At 37.1% G+C, this 18,402-nt stretch overlaps 2 protein-coding genes across 3 annotated transcripts; both read right to left on the reverse strand.

Annotated features, from left to right (window-relative positions):
- Window positions 1-608: 608 nt before the first annotated feature.
- On the reverse strand, window positions 609-7,714 carry klhdc2 (kelch domain containing 2). 2 transcript variants are annotated; one of them, XM_084742896.1, is made up of 14 exons: window positions 7,579-7,714; window positions 6,586-6,886; window positions 5,531-5,610; window positions 5,309-5,426; window positions 5,061-5,173; window positions 4,547-4,631; window positions 4,265-4,348; window positions 3,940-4,020; window positions 3,714-3,772; window positions 3,367-3,476; window positions 3,206-3,278; window positions 2,989-3,076; window positions 1,973-2,025; window positions 609-1,871 (listed from the first exon to the last, which is right to left on the reverse strand). In XM_084742896.1, exons 2-14 carry the CDS (start codon window positions 6,865-6,867, stop codon window positions 1,748-1,750), a joined length of 1,350 nt encoding a protein of 449 aa, XP_084599022.1. In that variant the 5' UTR covers window positions 6,868-6,886; window positions 7,579-7,714; the 3' UTR covers window positions 609-1,747. The 2 variants fall into 2 exon arrangements, with proteins under 2 accessions (XP_084599022.1, XP_084599023.1); XM_084742897.1 differs by lacking the exon at window positions 7,579-7,714 and adding an exon at window positions 7,146-7,506.
- An 845-nt stretch (window positions 7,715-8,559) lies between these two features.
- Window positions 8,560-17,682, reverse strand: pole2 (polymerase (DNA directed), epsilon 2). The gene is made up of 19 exons (XM_084742256.1): window positions 17,565-17,682; window positions 16,385-16,485; window positions 16,194-16,269; window positions 15,818-15,895; window positions 13,917-14,010; window positions 13,740-13,814; window positions 13,525-13,608; window positions 13,374-13,430; window positions 13,216-13,264; window positions 13,017-13,089; window positions 11,879-12,051; window positions 11,704-11,793; window positions 11,568-11,622; window positions 10,661-10,720; window positions 10,494-10,571; window positions 10,221-10,329; window positions 9,063-9,239; window positions 8,841-8,908; window positions 8,560-8,755 (listed from the first exon to the last, which is right to left on the reverse strand). The coding sequence occupies exons 1-19, from the start codon at window positions 17,633-17,635 to the stop codon at window positions 8,737-8,739; spliced, it is 1,587 nt and encodes a 528-aa protein (XP_084598382.1). The 5' UTR covers window positions 17,636-17,682; the 3' UTR covers window positions 8,560-8,736.
- Window positions 17,683-18,402: the final 720 nt, after the last annotated feature.

Here is an 18,402-nt window from a genome sequence, read left to right on the forward strand (position 1 = left end):
TCAACATCCAATACACTCGCAGTATTTTAAGTAATTGATTAAATAAAATTATAATGCTACAGGAGCCACTCATGACAATTTAAAGGCTTCACAAGCCACTTTCAGAAAAAAGAACCCACAAATATAAATTACTATATTTATAAATAAAAGCGAAAAAAATTAAACCTGCAGTGCGGAATTGTCGACACACTTATGACTGCAGCCTGCTCTGACACTACAGTTACTCCCCACAGGTGTGTTAAACACAAGAAACCAGATTCAAAGATGAAACCTATGTAGTCCAATTCAAGGTTTTCGTGTTTCTGGGTTTATTTCCATGGTATGCAGCTCAATGTATATGCTCAGTAGTGTCTCTTCTGCAGGCCCCTCCCACAAGTTCCTGCTTGGCCCGTATACTTTATTTTGATATAATGTTGCAGATTTTTCAATTGCTTTTCTTGGGTCGAGGAAAGTTTTACAAATATAAAAACAACATGGCTCAAAAAATGACTGAATCCACTCAAAAGAAAACGCCACATAAAACAGTAAAATATGTATGTTGACTTTGTAATACGAATGAATGAATATGTGAAACTTTCAAAGGTTGTTGTTTCACATAGCGACAGCAGCATAGCCTGCATCCACTGAGTCAGACTAGAGCCACGGGAATTCTTTGCTGCAATACTGCAAATGGCCACTGGGAAAAAATTCAAAGCAGTGCTGAGCAGCAATGCTGAATCCTGTGTTTAGTACATTGGACATGTTACGGATGTCAAGTCGATGGATCTTGTTCCTTCTCTGATCAAATTTGAATCAAGATTCTGTCACTGCACTGCCTGCTTCTCTTCTCAAATGTTTAAGAAACATTTTAGTGAACTATTTAACTGTAGTATGAGAAAGTTTATGACACGGCCACCAGGCTGAAAAAAGACAAGCCAAAAACCAAACACTGCCTAATGCACCCACGAGTCAGATCTTGTAGCGCTCTGGTGTGTCCAAATGCATCTTTATCATTAATCAGAATTGTGTGACCTCATTTGGCGAGGGTTTGAATGTAACGGACGGTTGTTTATATGTTAAAATCCCGCACTGCAGCTTTAACATCTCTGTGGCTTTAGAGAAGATAGTCTTACTTAACAAAGCACTAGTTTCAGGCCTGTGAGAACTTCAGCTATCCAAAATCTAGCAAACATCTGTATTCAAGATGGAGCCAAACAGTAGTTCAAGGAATCATTAAAGCAACAGGCTCCCTAAAAAAAAACAAGCATTAAGACAGACACATTTCTTAAGTTGGTTGGTTCAGGAACACAAATGAAAACCACGGTTTTAACAAGTAACTGGTATGTTTGTTTACAAGGGCCAGAACTCTCCCCTAAATCTTAGCTTTTCAGGAGTAATAAAAGAAGTGTATCTGAAAAATTAATGTATGTTGAGCCAAGAAAGAGGAACAAAAACTAATCCAAAGGTAGTGAGGGGCTCCTGTGCTGTGCATCACCTGTACTGCTACTCCACTAAAGGTTCTACTGGCTTTGCAAGAGTTCGACCTGTAAAATAATCAACAGCTTTAAGGATGGCCTGTGAACCTCAGTGTGCCAGTCAGGACCCATTTCCAACAGTTCCACAGCTATTCACTATTGCTTAGAGACTTTTTTTGCAAGTGTCCACACACATTAAACTAATGCTTTAATAGGACTACCTGCTCATCCCGTACATACATACAGTACATATTCTGTTGTCCTCTGGACTGGATTGACGGCGTCCTCCCGGCCTAGGAGCCCAGTGTGTTGACGCGTGACATTCTCTGTTTGAGGCTGTGCAGGAGGTGCTTAGGCAAGCAGTCCCAGTAACTAGACAAACGATCCCTGTGCTGCAGAATGGCCTCCATACAGAACCTGGAGTGGAGACAGGAAAATATGAGCATGAAGTCAGCATATTATTTCTCTTTAAGATGTAAAGTACTTTGCATCGCGTCTCCACCTCTGCAGACACTCACCGAACTAGTGATTTTGGCTGAACGTTGAAAATGAGTAGCTCGTTGCTGTGAGCCTGTCAAATAGAAAAAATTTAGTCAAATTTAGTTGAAAAGCTTTCAATGAATGTATAAAAATATTCTAGATTGAAAGGGATAGTTCAGATTTTTTTCAAGTGGGGTTGTAAGAGGTACTCAGCCATAGTCAGTGTGTTGCCTTCAGTGAAGGTGGTCAACACACCCCCACTTTGGAGAAGGCACAGGAGTACCAGTGCACAAAACTAAGCAATGTACTGCTGTGACAAACATATTTTAGGACACCTAAAAAAAGTAATCATTTAATATATTTATGTATGCTGTTTTAGCATATTACAAATACTTAATGTTACCTCAAGCTTTCTTCATAAAATAACTAGACATAAATAACTGTTGCAAGGGCTCAATTCCTGCTTAGCCTTTGTTTACCACTACGCATACTTGCGACATTTTCTTGTATACTGAACCAACCAGAGCCCACTGGTGAAATCAGTAATGTTCTCGCCGAACATGGGAGTTGCTGGTCTGCCGCCGCCTCAATCAGTTAGTTTGTTATGTTATTGTATGACTTTGGTGAAAACAAACTAATCCTTAAAAATACCCAAGTCACCACAATAACACTAACTGATTGAGACAGCAGTAGACCACCATCTCCTGTGTTATCCAAAGGAATTTGGTTGCTTTGGAGAGCAATATTTAGATTATGTAACAGTGGTTTCAGTCTGACAGCAAGATAAAGTAGTGAAAATATTATAAATATAGTGTACACTTAAACTGATATTTATTTTTTTTAGGTGAACCTTTTTTATGTGGCTAAAATATATTCTGAGGCTGATCCTGCCCATGACAGTACATTACTTTGTTTCCAATATCAGGGCTGTACTACCTCTAATCTCTAATACCGGCATCTACTCTGGGGAATACACAGACTATCGATAAATACCTCATACAACCCCATTTCAAAAACTTCTATCTTTCTCTTTAAGATATGACTTCCAGCTTACAGCTCTGTGATGAGACAACAGGTTGTTGGCGCACCCTCCAAACACAAACACTTCCCCATCAGGACCGGAGCATGCTGTGTGCCACAGCCTAAAACAAACAGCAAAATGTCAAGAACATTCTACATTCAGTGTGTTTGCTTTGACCAACACACACCCAAAGGAGTGTGTCAATTATCTGCAAGCAAGCACACAAACATTAGCGCTCACAGGGAATTACCTTGGTCTCTCTATGTGACTGTGTTTGAAAGGCTTCCATTCATTTTTGCTCACATAGTACAACCAGGCATCACCTGAAAAACAAATGATATCTTCATGAGAACAGTGGTCATTTTGAGGCAGCTGGGATAATTTGCTACTGTTACACAGTGTCAGACTCACTCAGCGTCTCCCTTTCTGTGGTGAAACCTCCAAATAAGAAGATATGGTCTGGTGACACAGGAGTGAAGGAGTGCCAAGACCGGCCCACAGGACCATGCTGGGGAACGCTCCTACAACAAGGCAGAAAGGAACATTAGTGCAAGAAAAACAAACACGAAAGACCGCTCAAGGGTGGAATGTATCAGTGGAAAAAGTGGAAGAAATATGGATAACGCATGACGCATCTTAGAGGATAACAGGAGCAGAATGACGCCAGTATTGACCCTGTTGTTTTCAAAAAGGTTTTCAACTATCATCTTTGAAGACTATTCTGTGTTGAGACTTCCGTCAATGAAAATGACACTTACATTTCATGCCACTCCCATGTGTCCAGGTCAATGTAGTACAGGTCATTTAGTCTGTAGTGCTATGGACCAAAGGAGACAATTGCACAACAGAAGCACAAATTATTCATTTTATAGCACTGCATTATTTGCAAATCAGTGACTTTAGTTTTGAACATGGAGACAGTATCAACTGTATTCATGACACACAGGCGAAAGAGACGCACACCTTGAATTTTAGTTTCCTCACCTTATATCGTCCACCGAACACATAGCCTCTGTTACCAATTGTGGCACAGGCGTGAGCTGCTCTGGGTGATGGGGTGTTCCCCTGCATCATGTCAAACCAACAGGGACAAAATGGACAATGTCAAATATTGTTCTGTATTATTTTAATATTCCTTTACAGTATTTCCGACCAAAGAAAATGATTATGGCAGGATAATGAGAATGGATGGAAAAGAGAGGGACTGTTTGGTTCTAGTTATTTGCTATTGGCTTTTAACATACAACAATGCAAGTGTGTGTGTGATTAAACTGCGAGAGGTGAAATTAGTAGTGACTGGACTGTTTACCGTGGTGATGGGCTGGCTCCATGTAGACGTCTCCAGGTCCAGAATATGGATGTGGTTGTTCCAGCCTCGCCCAGGGCTGTCCCACTGCAGCAGCCAAAAACAAAAAAATCATTCATTTTTCTAAATAAAATGTTATAAAACAGTCTCATTATAGCAAGTTGCTTTTTTTGTTGATTAGTTGTGAAACAGACTGATTTTATTTTAAATGAAATTTAAGGATATTAACAAAAAGCAGTATGAGAAGTCAGTGTTTGTCATGAGAAAATGATTTTTGTTACAGACCACAAGTGAAGATGATTCATCATATTCAAAAGTCCCCCGATGAGCTCCTTGTGCAGCGTAGCCGTAACCCCCAAAGAATATAAGTCTGCAAAGACAATATCAGAGAAAACTCACTTAAAATGTCACACAAACTATGGTGAAAATGATTTGCAACTCAATTCTTGATTAGGGCTCAATAAACTTTTTCTTCAGTGTCTGGCACCTGTCCCAAATTCTACTTTCTATTTAATTGTTTATTTATTTATTTTTACTCAAAAAATATAGTTCAATAACTTTGTTTCAGGAGCACACATCACTTCATTGTCTCATTCTGGTCTGCAATGGAAGTCTTGCTAGACTTGGAGCTTCCTACTGGGGATCTGAGGGCCAATTTATCAGTGAAGAGTAGCTTAGTGAAATTCACCACCATGCTACCAATTTCCCAAGCACATTTGGTAAATACCTGGAATCTGAAATGGTTACCTAACATCAAATTAACAGCAACAACAACAACAAAAATTGAGTCATTCCTCACTTGTTCTTCTGAACCCAGCACCCTAGCTTATCCTTGCAGGATGGAGGGAGTCCTTTAAGGTCCTTCATTTCCTCCCAAACAAGGCTGGGAGCTCTCAGGGGCAGACGGTAGATCTGCAAAGCACAGCACAGAACACAGGAGTAATCAAAGATGATCACAAACAGCAGCCTGACCTGCCTCAAGGTCTTATACCTGATGCAATCATGTGAAATCAGCAAAAGGTGTTTGATGCAGCACACAAACTGTACCTTGTTAGTGTTTCCCCTGGCGTGATGACCTCCAAACAGGTAGAGAACTCCATCAACACACACCCCACAGCTGCCTGACATAGATGTGTGTAGGTTTCCTCCAGCTACATGCTTTGTCCTATGAGCATTCAGGGTTTTTTTTTAAAAAAATGTGTTCAAATGGAATAAATATAAAATGATGACATCTGTATCAACATGCAACTTAAAAGCAACATCTATTACCAGACTCCTGACTCCATGTTGTATGTCCAGATCTCATTTCTTGGCAGGTACAAGTCAAAGAATCCATGGGTTTGAGCATTCTAGTTGAGGAGGAATAAAATGACATTTAAATAAACATGAAGACTGTGAGAAAAAAAACAGGGTTTCTGCCAGATTCAACAAGATAAATTTAAGACTTTGAAAGACTTTTTTTGAGACCATTATGAATTCAGGTCCATACTGGCAAAATGCAGTTTGCATTACTGGTTTTTGGTTCAGTGTTGGTATTGCTTTATAATTGGTACGGTGTGATAAATAAGCTACAATTTTCTACATTTGCAACAATTAATCAATTATCAAATTACTTGCCAACTAAATTTTGATTTATGATGATTTATCAGTGTGAGTGATTTTTTAAAGGAAAAAAAGAGGCAAAATTCTAGGATTTTAGTTTCTTGTAAGTGAATATATTCTGGTTTCTTTACTCCTGAATGTCTTAGGGTTGTTGGCAAAACAAGACATTTGAGGACGTCATCTTGGACTTTGGGATACAATGAAATTTTTCACTATTTTTAGACATTTTATAGACCAAACAATTTATTGATTAATTGACAACAAAAAACAGAATCAACACTTGAGTTAAATCCAACTTAATAATAGCAGCGTCAGCATCATAAATCATTGGTTAAAACCTGTCAATATCGTATTCGTAAGTCATTTTAAGGCCTAAAATCCAGATTAATAAGATTATTACACCTTTTGAGAACCTGCACAAACCCTGAAAAGATTTAAGAGATGCAGTGGTTAGTCACTTAATCAATCAAAATAAAATTAGTTGTCAACTATTTTGATAATCAATAATCTTGTCTGTCATTTTTTAAGCCAAAATGTCAAAAATTTTGTGTAACAGTAAGAATTTGTGTTTTTTCTTACTGTTGTAAATTACTTTTCATGTCACGTCGGGCTTTTATAGACTAAAAAATTAATGGATTAATATATAAGATAATAACTCTTAGTTGCAGCTCTAATATGATGAAAATGCAGTTTTTAGGAGATGAATCTAGTAAGCTTCTTACCTTGTATCCACCCCACACATACATGATGTTTCTGTCAACCACTGCTATATGACCACTGCGCTCAGCTGGACAATCCAACTCAAACGACTCAGATGCTTCTGTGTCCAGGAGCTGTTCATCCTCCACCTCTTCCTCATCATCATCTTCCTCGTCCTCATCCATATCATTATTCACCATCCAAGCAAACAGCCTGTCATCTTCATCTCTGTCTGAGTCATTGTCATCCTCTCCTGGTGGCAGATCTTCCATGTCCTCCTCCATCTCTGCCATTCTCTCTGCCATGTCAGTCTCTCTTTGTCTCCTGTCAGGACAAGAAGTGAAAGACAGAGAAATCACCTATTAGTCGGCTAGGTTACTACTGATTGGATTATTCGATTAACTGGTTTTTCCAGTTATCTAAAATAGGCTAAGAGAAAACGATGCAGTCAAAACACAGGATGTCAGGAAATGACCAGAGATCTTTCAGCTAAGTTAATTAAAAAAAAAAACAGGACACAATAACATCGCTATATTTACTCTGAGTAGAGTTGTTGCTAAGATTAGATATAACATATACTTACTGTTAACTTTATTTCAAGTCCACTTTGTTGGCGAATTCAGCTATAACTACAATACAGGTCAACGGAGCAGATATCGTTAGCTGGTAGCACGATTACTGTTGACCTACTTTGCTAGCTTAACTATTTAGGTTACTAAACCAACGTTAGCTGCTAGCTTAGCCTTTGTCCTCGAGAGACGTCAAACTGAAGGTACAGGTTAACAGATATTTTTCATTAACAAGCTCTAAATCACTTCGCTGTCCACCCAGACACCAAGCACCATCAGTAACAGCTGTTGGTCAGTGTTAATTTCCGTTGGCTACAGCACATTTGTAAATGTGAAAATGCAAGCTAATAAAGGCTATCAAATCATATTAGCTGCTTTGGTGTCGAAGATAACCTGCATGTTAGTGCAGCTCAGGTCAAAACATATTCGCACCTGACGTTGTCTTACCTTAACAGATGTTTGTTTCTCTGAAAAATTCAAAAGCAGTACGACATTTATGTGAGGTCATCACAAGGATTCTGGGGGCACGACCGGAAGTGGCCGTCTACTTAAATCCGCCATCTTGGTAAGGTCAGCACAAAAAAAAAACAAAAACAAAAAAAAAACCAAGAGGAATTTTTCAAGACGTTTCCAGAAAAAAGTCGAGAATAGCGTTGCAGCTAATGATTATATTTATTATCAGTTAATCTGCTAGTTATTTTCACAATTAAACAACTGGTAAGTCTATAAAATGTAACATCTAAATTATGTCTTTTGTCCAAACCAAAGTCCAAAACCCAAAGATTCTTCATTAATTATCATAAATGACAAAAAAAACCAAAAAAAAACAAAATCATTATATTTAAGAAGGTGGAACAAGCAAATGTTGCTTTATTGATTAATCAACTATCAAAATACTCAGCTAATAATTTTCTTTCAATTGACTAATTGATTACTTGACTAATCCTTGAAGCTCCAGTAGAGAATAAAGTCAAAATGTTTTTGAGAATACAGTTGAATTTTCAGTATTAGTGCCAGGCATAAAAAAAACAAACCAGAGGAAGATTTTTTTTTTATTCTGAGAAGCCAGAATGTCAAGAAATAAATTAAATAACACAATACAATACAATTTTAACGATAGAGTCAAAATGTTATTTCAAATATTCTCAAAATGCAAAAAGATTTACAAAAAAAAAATGCCTGGCACTAATACTGAAAGTTTGACTTTATTCTCAAAATATAAAAACATAAAATCTTCTTCCTCTCCTTTTTACCCCTAATGCCTGGCCCTAATACTCTTCTGTAGGTAACAGAGTTACAGATTTATTTTTTGATGCTTTTTAAGGACCCCCAGGTTGTAAACAATCACATAAACAAGTGTACACAATTAAGTTAAGTCAAGCTAATTAAGTTAAGTTTCCCAAACTAGGGCAGACAAAGATTTCAGGATTTTCAGTACAAAGAATAAAACCTTTATTATTAATCATCACATAACAAACAATCGGATACATACAAAATGAAACACTACAGTTGTTTGATTGCTAATCTATTTTAAGCATACACTATTATACATAAGAAATGTACAAAACAAGTGAAACAAATCCACTTATAAATCCACGATTTTCTTTAGAGTCCTTGAAGTTTGCTGTGAAGACACAAGAACACAAATAAGTATGATTAAAACTACAGTTGTCTGTGGTGAATTACATGAACAGAAAAATGAAACCCACCTGTCCTCTACAGTTCTGTTGGATGGGTAGTACACCTTAAATGTGAAGCCACTTCTTGGAAAAGAGCCCTGTAATTAATTATTGACAAATTATATTAGTGACAAATACCACATGAGTACTCATTGAGACAAGACCACAATATAACTTTCAAAGACCACCATTTTTTTAAATATGATTTGCTGTTGTTTTAGAGCCCTTGTTTAGGTTCCTCCTGTTTCTTACCGGGTTTATGCAGAGGCAGTCTGTGGTTGTGATGCTGAAGGGGTCGTATTTGTCTGCAAAGATGATGACATCAGGGACTGGGTAGACACGCAGGGAGTAGTCGTATGCCCAGAATACAGGACTGACATAAAGAGGCAGTGGAGTCAGGTGACCCTGGGACAGGATGGTCTTAACAAACTGATGCGAGGAGGAAAATTACAAGATCTTTATTATTTATTTATTTTTTTTTACAAAAACAAAAGAGACAATTCCAATGCTGTTTGGTGCTTTAAACTGATTGATTATCTTACCAACATATTTGCAGCAACAACTCATTGCTTAGAGGGATAGTTTAGATTATTTGCTGAGGGGTTTTATGAGGCTTAGGTGTCAGTTAAAGAGTACGCTATATTTAGAATATTTTTCCTGCTTTATCTTGCCATCACACAGCCTTTTCTGATGTCAAACCACTGTTACATAAGTCAAATATCACTCTGTCTAAGCCAACCAAACTCCATAGGCAAATCAGTCATTTTACCTCACAGAAAACAGAGGGGTTGCTGGTCTACCTCGGCCTTGATCTGTTAGTTTCTTTGTGTTATTGAGTGGCAAATCTGAACTATCCTTTTAAACCACCAAAGGCACACAACACCACAAAGAAACTAACAGACTGAGGCAGCAGCACGCCAGCATCGTCTGTTTTCTGGAAGGTAAAATTACTGATTTCATCCATGGAGTTTGGTTGGCTTGGAGAGAGTGATATTTGGCTTATATAATGATGGTTTCCCATCAGAAAAGGCTGTCTGACATCAAGCTACAGCGGTGAAAATATTTAAAATATTGTATACATTTAAACTGAAACTGATACTTTTTTTTAGGTGGAACTAAAATACCTTTTGTTGCTGACCCTGTCCGCAGCAATTCATTGCTTAGCTTCTGTGCTGGTACTCCTCTCTGCTTCTCCAAACTTTAATTTACTGTAGCTAATACAATTCTGCTTCAGATAATCTGAACTATCACTTTAAGGAGCACAAACAGTGGAAAGAATGACCAACACTTTAAATACTACATACAAAGGCAAATAAGATTTCATACAACATAACTATTAATAACCATGTCTGTTTGATGAGAGGAATTTCACTCAAATATGAATGTTTGTTCAGAGGAGCTCAAACTCACATGGTTTGGAATGTCCAGATTGTTGTTGGGCAGCCTGACGCAGTTCCTGCACATCTTGTTGACCAAGTCTTCCCTGATAATGACGATCTCCTGACTGCAGTACTGGATCCTGACAGGAAAAACATGGCAGGTCACTTTTAGTTTCCAAGAATAGATAGAAACTGTCTGGTCATAGACGTCACAGTTTTACAGATCAATCTCGTTTGCACCAAAACCCTGATCACTCTGCATAACTAATGTTTTGACATTAAACAAAAGCCTTGTGTGTTTTACCTGCATGGGTTGGTAGTGAACACAGAAAATGGCACCCTCTGTCTGAACTCCTCTGTAATGTGATCTGCCAAGGGAGGCCTGAGGGAAACATTTACATCCACATTTGTCCAAACCGCTGAACAAAACTCACATATGTTGTTAAAAAGCAGAAATGTCTGAAGGCTTACCTTGGCAGGATGGTGCCTGGACCGGGGTCTTCAGGGCCAGGAACAAACACGAAGCGACTACTGCAGGTGCAGGATGAACATGTTTAAATCATTGAAACTTTGACAGTTCAGAATAGAGCAGAATAGACCTGAGTCAAAGGGACAGATCAAATTTTTCAAAGTGGGGTTTTATGAGGTATTTATCCATAGTCAGTGTATTATTATTATTATTATTATTATATAAAGTACAGTACTGTCAGACAGCATGTTCATACACAAAACTGCTGTTATAAAAGACATTGTTCTGTCCACAGCCAATACTCAATAACACAAACAAACTAACTAATCAAGGCAGTGGCAGACCTGCAATTTTCTTGTTCTGCAAGGTAGAATTAGAGTTTTTGCAAAACCAGTCTGGATGCTTTGCAAAGAGCAAAATGTATCTTATATAATGATGGTTTCCTGCCAGAACAGGTTCTCTGACAGCGAGCTAAAGTGGTGAAAATATTCTATACCTGGCATACACTTAAACTGATATTGATTGTTTGAATTTTTTCATTTTTTTAGGTGGCTAAAATAAGCTAAGGTTTTCTGCAGGTTTCAAAAAGTAAAATTTAAGACATGATGAAACCTGTTTCATGTTCACACCGTTAAAAAAAAGTGCAAAGTATATAAAGTCAAATCTGAATCCATGTTGGTTTCTTTATGAAGTTATTGTAGTGTGATCAATATATTTTATTGCTAAAAACACATTTAAAAAAGACTGAGGTTAGTTAAATTTTATGAAAATAATATTTACTTCATAATTCACAGTTTTAAAGAGCTGTCAAAATTGTATTTACATCTCATGTAGTTAATAGACTGAGTATGGAAAAGACACACAACCACATTTCTTAACTATCACTTTAACAACTCAATTAGATCCTACCTGCTGTGAATGCTGGGATGTGCACATATAGCATCTGCAAGAGCCTTCAATGACTCTAAAAAGATAAAGATGAATGAGATTCTGAAATGCTGTCTGTTTATCTCTGTTATGAGTGATGAGGACCCAGAATTCTCACCTTTGAGCGATTTGATCTGTGTTTTTCCATACGGAGCAGAAGAGAAGTTACCACACAAGATGAAACAGGTGGGAGGCATTGCAGCATAACCTGTAAGACAAAAAACGTAAAATGGCTTCACAGACTCAGACTTTACATCACTGACTTATTATAAGACACCGGTCACATAACAGACCTGAGAACATGAGGTTGAGCTTCTCCATCACTTCAACGTTATCCAGCCACACATCAGAAACAATTACGAACATGGCGTCCTCGTTCTCCTCCTCCAGCTGCTTCAACTTGGCTGAGGCCTTCACTGAAGTGGTGGATGGACCCCCAAAGAAGTTCATATTGCCATAATATGCCCTGGAAATAAAGCAAGGATCCCATAGTAAAGGAGCAGGAAAAACAGATAGGATAATGCATGACTCGCCTTTAAGATACTTAAAAACTAAGTTTAAAAATAAAATAAAAGGCAAAAGAGGATGTTATGTCTGACTTCACCATTTAAACGTACCACAAGGAGCTTTTAACTGGTTATCAAACAGTCTCAATTTAATACTGATGCCTCTATATGACCTACATAAGCAAAAAAAGAACAACAGTGAGAAAATTAGCTATTTCTATATAGTTATTCTTAATGCCCGCTGCTGTGTCAGCATGCAGACCGAAAGAGTGCATATTTACATTTTCCCAGGCATATTTAGAGTGAGTGCTATCATAGCCAGCCCGGAGACTTTTACTTAGATAATTTATTTTTTAGATTTTGTGGTTATGGCAATGGAATCCACTTTTGTTTACAGAGGTATTGTTTAACCAGAAACAGGCATTTTATTGTTCTTGCCAAACTAGCCAGGCCTCCTTTTGCAAAGCTGTAATTTTGACTTCATCATCTTCGTTCAAACTAGACAGAAACAAAATTAAACCCAAAATCTTGCTTCGTCACCAACTCTGGTTTGGTGGAATAAACCTTCAGTTAGTCAGATGAGAAAATATTCTGGCTGTTTTCTGGCTAAACAAAAAGGATCTTCCTCTTTAACTAAAGTTGCCAGACACTTAGAATAACAATCTGAGCCTGTCAGTGGCAATCAATACTTTTAGTGGACGTACTTCGACACAGCGCAGTTGCCCGTAACAATTACATTGTGGCTTAGATTCACTTCTGCTGGCTGCAGCTGCTCTGCCTCAATACTGAACCAACTTCAAAAACTGTTGTCTCCATTAGTCACTTAGACACAAAGACATGGAAAACTAGGATCCGGGTTGGAAAATTCTTAAGCTACCCTTTAAAATTAAAATTTGCTGGAACACTTTCCTTCCAGTCCACTCACCTTGTGCCTGATGACGGCTCTGTTGGTGGAAACCCAAAGCCATTGACGTGAAAAACCGAGTCCTCGTACCAACCTACAGGACAAAGGACAAAACTTAACTTCTAATAATGTTTGTAATGATACTTTAGTGTCTTAATCTTATGGCACATTTGTCTTCTTTGCATTTTCTTTACTGCAGCTGTAGTAGTTGTTATCTCACCTTCTGCCAGCACAAAGCAGGATTCTGTGTACAGGCCGTTATGAAACTGGTGAGAACATAATTAAGGAAAACTCACATTTTAAAAGCAACAAAATATTGTACATTAGTAAGTATTTTTTGTTGACAAACTCTGACAACAAAATAATATAAAAGGATATTGCTTTGGACATGTCCAGCTGTACTGTTCCACTGAGGTCCTCCAGGTAAAATTTACCCTGAAACAAAAATGAAGAAAGGTTTCATAAAATTAAGGCAGGTACACTTTGCGCTTAAAAACAGACCTTTAAGAACTTTTCTTAACTAAGTCACCTCTTTCAGTTGTGTGATCATCCCCAGTACAATCACCTCTCCCAGTTTAGCCGTGCTACCGAGCAGTGCTTCAATTGTCTTGAGCTAGAAAAGAAACAAAAGATCTGTCAGCCAAAGACAAAACAGTAAGCTGTCTAACCAACTATCATCTCCAACTATTTCAGTGGTTAAAATACCGATGATGATGGCTATTATCATTGTTAAAGATTTGTCACCTGAAATTTGTTCTGACCCTCTTCAACAGCAGCGCCTATTGCAGGCGGGGTGAACAGTTCATGCCGATGTATACGCTAAAAAAAAACAAAAAAACAACAACAACATTGTGTGAATAAAATATGCACACTACACATACTGGAAGTCTGGAAACTGGACAATGAACAGAGCTCACTGACCTGTTGTAAGAGGGTGTAGCGCTCCCTGAAGAGTTCAGCTTTGTCTTTGGCCAAACCACACAGACTGGGAACTGGATGGCTCGTCATACTGAGGCTAAATTATAAAGCCAAAATAAAAGCTTATGGAAACTTGTCTGCAACAAACAGTAGATCACAAAGTCTGCAGAAAATGTCAGTGAATAAACTTGGTCCAACACCAAAAACAGAGAATGTGAGAATGACGAAGGGTTGGGCCTGACAGTAGAAGTGTCGTCGGTAGAGATTTGGTGATACTGTCTCCATCATGTGAGCTGTCCTGTAGTGTCTTTGCTATACAGTATATTCACAACAGCATATATAGCAAATCAAAGCTATATGGCAAGTTCTTTTGATATTTAATCAACAGCTGTAACAGCTAGGGGTGTAAATCACAAGTTATATCACAATTAGATTTTATATCTGTGCCTTCTCAACATCACTGTAATGAGGATTTTGCCCTCAATGAGTTTTGAGATAGAGACAAATAAATATTGATTCTTTGGATAGTGACATGATATTTCTTAATATGACAATGTCTGCCACGACACGATTTCGATTTGATTTTATTCAGGGGTCTGTGATCAATGTGAGGTGATATCGTATGCCCATTTAACACAATCACTTATATAAGAAGCTGCTACCCATTTTCTGCTTTTGAACACAAAATAGGAAAACAGAAATAATTGTAAATAACTGTAACCGATTGAGTGCAGTCAAGCTTACAACTGTCTCCACTAACCCACATAAAATATGACTTAACAACAGGAACATTTAACAAAAGTAAAAAATGTGTCTCAGTAATAACTGTCAAGGTTCACTGACATGGACGTGCCATGGAAATTTCAAAATAAAAGCCAGTTTTAAAGATGGTTATATGAATTGATATTTTTACTTGACATCTGCGATACTGGATGGTTGATCATTGAATTGATATATCGATCCAGATCAACGGATCTTTAACCCCCAGTGATAGCATTTGTATGTATCAAAAATTGCTGTTTGACTAGTTAGAATTCCATGTCAAAATATCCATGCTGTAATTTTGACTACTAGCAATTCTAATTAAAGATGCCCATTGCAGATACCTGTAACTTAATTACAACTAGTCAATTCTTACCACTGATTTCTATTCAAACTCAATTACAGATATCTCCAACTCAGTTATGAAGGGTCATGAGCCATCAAGGTTACATATCCTTTTTCTATCACAATATATGGAATGCTTTTTCAACAAGTGGACATTCAATTCTGGATATGTTATCTTTATTATTACTACTGAAAAATAAATTACTGATATCTATAATTAAATTAAAGATATCTGGAAATGAGTTTGACTCAGAGTTTACGTGTGAAAATATATATTATAACGTTACATTGCTTTACAAATATCTTTAAATTAATATTTTGACATGTCAAATCAAAATGTCACTTCCAGTCAGCCCTACAGATTAAATGTTAAAAGGGTTTGCCACTTGACCTCGCAAGGTTATGTGATTTGGGCAGCAGGGACACTTAGCACATTCTCATGTGACGCGAGAGCGACAGCTGGTGGCGGTAATGCACCTCTAGAATCTTTTGTTTTCAACTCAGGCGTTGTCTCATGTGAGGAAGTTGTTTCTTTTTTCTAAGTTCCAAATAAAAGAGGAAAATGATTAAATGTAAAAGTACAGTATGGTTATTATAAACTATTACTTAGTTGAATTTACACAAAAATTGCCGTGTCGTGATATATATTATCATCGCAGTATAAAATTACATACAGTATACCATGACAGAAGCTTTTGGCCACACTGCTCAGCCCTAAAGTGAAGCAATCTTCTTTAAAAATGTCTTTTGGTTGACTTTGACACAAAAGAGAAAGAAACTGTCTCGTCTTTACTCACGGTATGAATTTCTTCCGTTCCACACTGTAAATGTATCTGGGCACATCAAAGGCTCCAATGATGTTGAAAACGTTATCTCTGAAAATATATTAAGCAACTTTTATCAGTGAGATTTTCTACAGCGGCTTTCTAAAGCTGATTACACTGATACACCTACTAACACCTGACTAACCTCTAATAAATAAAATGGCAAAACGTGGGTCATTCTGTAATAAGTGCATTATTATATACATTTATAAATACAGTTACAAAATATTTGCTGAGCACATTATTACAGATGTGAAGTGCTGGCAACTTTTCTAACTAATGGGGAACATCTTCAATATTTCAAAATTTCTCTAGACTAAATGTGTGATCGGTTTCTTAAAACACTTACATGGTTTCATCACAAGACTGAGTGCAATCCTGCACAGCAGTTTCCACCACAGACAGCTCGATCATACTAGAGGACACTGTTGGAAAAACACAAAATGTGGTCAGAACCTGCAAACACAGTTACAGAAAACAAAGAACCATATTACTGATCCCACTATATTCTGTAGAGAGCAGCTGTAGAATTGTACTTACACGGCTGCTTTTCCACTGCATCCAGGACCCTTTCAATAACATCATCAAGCTCAGAGGGACTGACAGACTCCAGCACCTCCACGATGTATCTGCTGGCTTCACTGGAGCACAAAAGAACAAGCATATCTGCAGATGTTGTTGATGTTGTTTTTTTCTCTTGACTGCTAGTAGAAAAATAGAAAGACCTTAATTTCCACAAGAAAAAGTATACAAGTTTAATCATCTACAACTTACCAGATTTCTTAACATGTTGATATTGTTGGAGCTTTAGAATCGATACAAACAGTCTGACGTGTTTTAAGATATTATACAAGAGCTGCAATTTAAGCAGCTTGGAGCTCTGAAGGAGTTGAAGAGTCAGTTGAAGCACTGAAAGCACCTGAAGTGTAAGCAGCTGAAGTGTACGTACATTTGTCCATTATATTCATTGCAACATTTCTGCTCAGTTTTCACTAATATACAAAGATATGCTGGTTGCTTTTTATGATGTCAGCAAATCAGAACAACTGTATTATACATCTTTTTAACTAAATTTTATATTCACAAAAGTAAATTCTATAACAGAAAACCTTTATTTAAAAATTGTATGAATGAAATAACAACACAAAACATACATTCATTCAGAATTCCACAATCTCCAAAGCTTTAAACACTTTTAATATGTGTAATATAGCTGTCTTTCTTTATATAATTTATTTATCTCATAACCCCTGGCAACTAAGTGTATTGCTACATATATATGTATATGAATGTTCAGAAAACTGTTGGGTTGTACAAAATGTGATGAAAACACATCAATTCAAGTTGTTGAAAACAGTTTGAGTGAACTGAACTTAAATCAAGAGTACGAGATAAAAATGAGCTGAACTGTCGTGTATATAATCAGTTCAAGGTACCACAGAGAGAACCTCCTTGCTTCAGTCGAGCACCAAACCTTTAAAATTAATCAAGAAAACATGAAAATCTACATAAAACTAGACTGCAGTCTGCCTCATATTATTGATGTTAACCTTCTGTTGCCACAAGTTCAAACTAAAACTCTAAATAGAAAGCATCGATCGCGTCCAGTCGCTGCCTTTGAGGTGACAGTGGTTTGTTTAGCTCTCCCGCTGCACGAACGGCAGAAAAGTTAGCAAACAAAGTATTGTTACAGTGTTTAAACCATTATAAAAATACATACGGCCGTAGTAAAAGTCCCCGCATCTTGAAGCCAGCAGACACTTTTGTCTTTATTTTGCGAGTAACATCCATGATTATTTCTGTCCAACTCAAGACTTGGCGCTAAATAACGACTTCCGCATGTATTTCATCACTTCCGCTACAGAACGCGGTCATCTTACAAAAATAAGTGTCCCTATATTTGTGAAACACTCGCGCGAGATTTGTACTCGTTTCTTCATTGTGGACGTTGTATAAACGAATTATGTTTTAAAATGTGACAACATTATGTCTGAGATTTGCTTATGTTTAGAATCAAAAAGATTCCACTTGGTTAGGATTAGGGAAAGATCATGATTTGGTGTAAATTGATCACTCTCGCGAGATCTTTTACGAATCTGGGGTTACCATTTAGCCCATAATAATAATAATAATAATAATAATAATAATAATAATAATAACCGTGTATTTTCTTTGATTTATTTACTTTGCACTATGTATATCTCATGATCTTACATGTTGGTTTATAGTATTTTGAATTTATGAAGTGCTTTCAATCATAAACTGCTTCAAGTAAATAAAAATATGCAAATTTTTAACATTAACATTTTGAAAAGAACTGCATTATTTAAATTTTTCACCATCACTGTTATACATTTTTAATTTTATTTAACATAGTAGTGTATGAGAATATCGAGTTGTCATTACAGGACCTTTATTTTGAAAGGAAAAGAAGACAGGAAGTTGTAAGGTATTTGAGGTTGTTTTGACACCGATAGGATGACAGTGTAGGTGAATTCTTGTGCCTGTGTTTAAGTTACGGTCACACAATGTTAGAACAACATGACGGAGCCTACATG

Source organism: Lutjanus erythropterus, chromosome 18 (assembly GCF_056507025.1).
Source record: "Lutjanus erythropterus isolate fLutEry1 chromosome 18, fLutEry1.hap2, whole genome shotgun sequence".
In the NCBI taxonomy this organism is placed as follows: Eukaryota; Metazoa; Chordata; class Actinopteri; order Lutjaniformes; family Lutjanidae; genus Lutjanus; species Lutjanus erythropterus.

Bases quoted from the DNA above. Each gene is read 5' to 3' on its own strand.
- klhdc2 (XM_084742896.1), bottom strand. From the start codon at position 6,867: ATGGCAGAGAGAATGGCAGAGATGGAGGAGGACATGGAAGATCTGCCA. The intron at 5,174-5,308 runs GTACAGTTTGTG...TGTGCTTTGCAG, and splicing joins CCAGGGGAAACACTAACAAG to ATCTACCGTCTGCCCCTGAG. The intron at 4,021-4,264 runs GTAAACAGTCCA...GACATGATGCAG, and splicing joins GGAGCCAGCCCATCACCACG to GGGAACACCCCATCACCCAG.
- pole2 (XM_084742256.1), bottom strand. From the start codon at position 17,635: ATGGATGTTACTCGCAAAATAAAGACAAAAGTGTCTGCTGGCTTCAAG. The intron at 16,486-17,564 runs GTATGTATTTTT...TTTGTGCTCCAG, and splicing joins CGGGGACTTTTACTACGGCC to TGAAGCCAGCAGATACATCG. The intron at 13,090-13,215 runs GTGAGATAACAA...TTTGTCCTGTAG, and splicing joins CTGCTTTGTGCTGGCAGAAG to GTTGGTACGAGGACTCGGTT.